This window comes from Dipodomys ordii, unplaced genomic scaffold (assembly GCF_000151885.1).
Source record: "Dipodomys ordii isolate 6190 unplaced genomic scaffold, Dord_2.0 Scaffold5162, whole genome shotgun sequence".
Taxonomy (NCBI): Eukaryota; Metazoa; Chordata; class Mammalia; order Rodentia; family Heteromyidae; genus Dipodomys; species Dipodomys ordii.
Window position 1 is genome coordinate 1 of NW_012272376.1, and position 3,052 is coordinate 3,052.

The window sequence follows — 3,052 nt, forward strand, 5'->3', positions numbered from 1 at the left end:
TTAATTTATCCTGTCCAAGTGTAGTGTTTTGTCTTTTACTATCCGTTGGGTTTACTCACAGATGTATAGGCACATTGCAGTTGTTACTCATGAGGGGAGCCTTGCAGCCTATGCTTCTTTGGGTTTGGCTTACTTGTTTTCCAAGCCTTTCCATTGCCTTAGGAGTGGGCGATGCCATTCTTTCTGAGAGAAGCGTAGCATTCCATTGTGTATATAAGCCACATTTGCTTCATCCATGTGTCCACTGAGGGCTTTCTTTTCCCCTTGTAGTCAGATGCCCTTTCTCACACCCAGGACCGTGAGCACCTGCCTCGTTTCCTTCTCAAGGAACATTGCCAGAGCCCTCTTGAGGTCCTTGTTCCTCAGGCTGTAGATGAAGGGGTTCAGCATGGGGGTGACCACTGTGTACATCACCGAGGCCGTGGTACTCGAGTGTGGGTTTTGGATCACCTCAGAACTGAAGTACACACCCAGGAGCGTGCCATAAAACAAGGAGACCACGGACAGGTGAGACGCGCAGGTGGAGAAGGTCTTGTACCTCCCCTGGGCCGTGGACATGGCCCGGATGGAGGAGACGATTTTATAATAGGAATAAAGAATACCAACCAGGGAACTCCCACCCAGCAGCCCAGCCACACAGTACAGCGCTATGCGGTTAAGAGAAGTGTCAGAACAGGACACGTGGGCCAGCTGGTTAGGTTCACAGAAGAAGTGTGGGATTTCCGGAGCCTTGCAGAAGGACAGCCGCTGCACCAGGAGGCTTTGTAACAAGGAGTTCAGGGTTCTCGTGACCCAGGAGCCCAGCATCAGCAGCACACAGAGCCGGGGACTCATGATGATCGCGTAGCGCAGCAGGTGACAGATGGCCACGAAGCGGTCATAGGCCATCACCACCAGCAGGAAGGCATCTAACCCTATGAATAATGTAAAGAAGTAAATTTGGATGATGCAGCCCGCGTAGCTGATGGCCCGGCTGTGCGTGTGGAGGCTGAGCAGCATCTTGGGGACGGTGGTGGAGGTGAAGCAGACGTCCACCAGGGACAGGTTGGAGAGGAAGAAGTACATGGGCGTGTGCAGACGGGGGTCAGAGATGGCTGCCAGGATGATGAGCAGATTGCCGAGCACGGTGAGCAGGTACATGGACAGGAAGAGGCCGTAGAGGAGGGGCTGCAGACTGGGGTCTTCTGAAATTCCCAGAAGAAGGAATTCTATGATTTGCGAGTCATTCATTGTTCAATGTGGTTGAAGACCCCCATTCTATGGTTAGTTTATGCTCATGAAAATGCTAAAAAAGAGAGAGAGAGAGAAAAGAGTATATAGCACAATAAAACCATGCACACTTGACCAAGATACTGCTGTGTCTATTCTACAGCCAAGACCTGAATTCTAAGGTTTTGTGTGTGAATCTGCTCCTCCCAAGGGGCTCCTGTCACGATGATTGGAGTTTTCTGCCCACCACTTAGTATCTTCCCTGGAGATGATGCATTCAACATGTTTTGTTTTGTTTTTGTTTTGTGGATCTGTGCTGGTCTCGTGGCTTGAACTCAGGGCCTGGGCACTGTCCCTGAACATTTTTGCTCAAAGCTGGTGCTCTACCCATTTGAGCCACAGTTCCACTTGCTTTTTGCTAATTAATTGAAAATAAGAGTTTCATGAGCTTTCCTGCCTGGGCTGGTTTCACACTGCGATCCTCAGATCTCAGCCTCCTGAGTAGCTAGGATGTCAGGCATGAGCCACCGGTGCCCAGTTGGAAGGATACATTTTTGGGCACCAAAATATTGAAGAAACCATATTGAAACATAATTTCATCCTAGGTATAGAGTTATATATGCATTAAAATGTACCTTGGATGCTGGTCCTAATTCAAGACAACAAAATGAAATAATTCAAGACAACAAAATGAAATAATAGCTAATTAAAATATTCATAGGAACTGGGCACTGGTGGCTTACACTCTGTTTCCTAGCTACTTAGGAGGCTGAGAGCTAAGGACAGAGTTTGAAGCCAGCCTTGGCAGGAAAGACTGTGAGATGCTCATCTCCAGTGAATCAGCAAAAAGCTGGAAGTGGGGATGTGGCACAAGTGGTAGAGCACTAGCTTTGAGCAAAACAGCTCAAGGACAGCACGCAGGCTCTGAGCTCAAGCTCCAGGATAGGAACACACACACACACACACACACACACACACACACACAGCACCTCCCTCCACATCTCATACCCAATTTTCTGGCCCACTGATTGCAAAAGTTTTTGTTTTTAAAGTTTTGCCTGGTCTCTAATTTGATAGACTTTTGTTCCCTTTGCTCAGCTGGCTCCGTTCCCATCCCACAATGGTCCGTCCAGATGTGAGCCTTGCGGGGTTCAAAGGACACATCAGCTTCCGAAGGAGAGATAGATTGCCAGCCAGCACGTGGGCCCGGTAGATGATGCTTCTCGAAATGAGCTCCAAGGAATGGAAAGGAGAGATTTTTTTTGTACGGTGTGCAGTTCCTTTTCCTTTTCTCGTTCCTTCTCTCCATTCTGCTGTGCTCTGTCTCTGCTTGTGATTTGTGCACCCTTTGTCTTGTACATAAATGGATCTGATTGGGGGGCGCAGGCACGGAGGGACAGAGGGCGAACCAGCTCACAGCCAGACTCACGGACTGGGCCGGGAATGAGCTATCCTGCATGGGGGGGGGGTCGGGAGGGGAACCAGGGAGGGACCGAGGGAGGGGTGACACTGTTCTAAAGGGAAGGGAATGCGCTCATTCCCTGAACCACACACCTGTAACCCCTCTGCCCATCACCTCCGTGATAAAAATTAAAAACACACGGAAGAAAATGGACCTGGTAGGCGGGGAGGAGTCGGGCCTCCGCTCCAGACAGGAAGGTGGGGCGGCCCGCGCCTCTCCTGGGCTGGGGGAGGAAACCGTCTGGACGTGGGAATCCCGTCTCCCTCTGGACGGCAGAGAGGATCTGGAGTCCGGCTCCGACAGGATGGACGAGGCCGTGGACGCGCGGCTTCCCGAGCCTGGCTGCAGACCCTGCCCGGGCGCCCCGGGCCCAGCCCAGCC

General features: G+C 51.2%; 1 protein-coding gene across 1 annotated transcript; it reads right to left on the reverse strand.

The window, feature by feature from the left end:
• Nucleotides 1-270: 270 nt before the first annotated feature.
• On the reverse strand, nucleotides 271-1,230 carry LOC106002225 (olfactory receptor 7A10-like). The gene has a single exon (XM_013037138.1). It carries the CDS (start codon nucleotides 1,228-1,230, stop codon nucleotides 271-273), a length of 960 nt encoding a protein of 319 aa, XP_012892592.1.
• Nucleotides 1,231-3,052: the final 1,822 nt, after the last annotated feature.

Bases quoted from the DNA above. Each gene is read 5' to 3' on its own strand.
- LOC106002225 (XM_013037138.1), bottom strand. From the start codon at position 1,230: ATGAATGACTCGCAAATCATAGAATTCCTTCTTCTGGGAATTTCAGAA.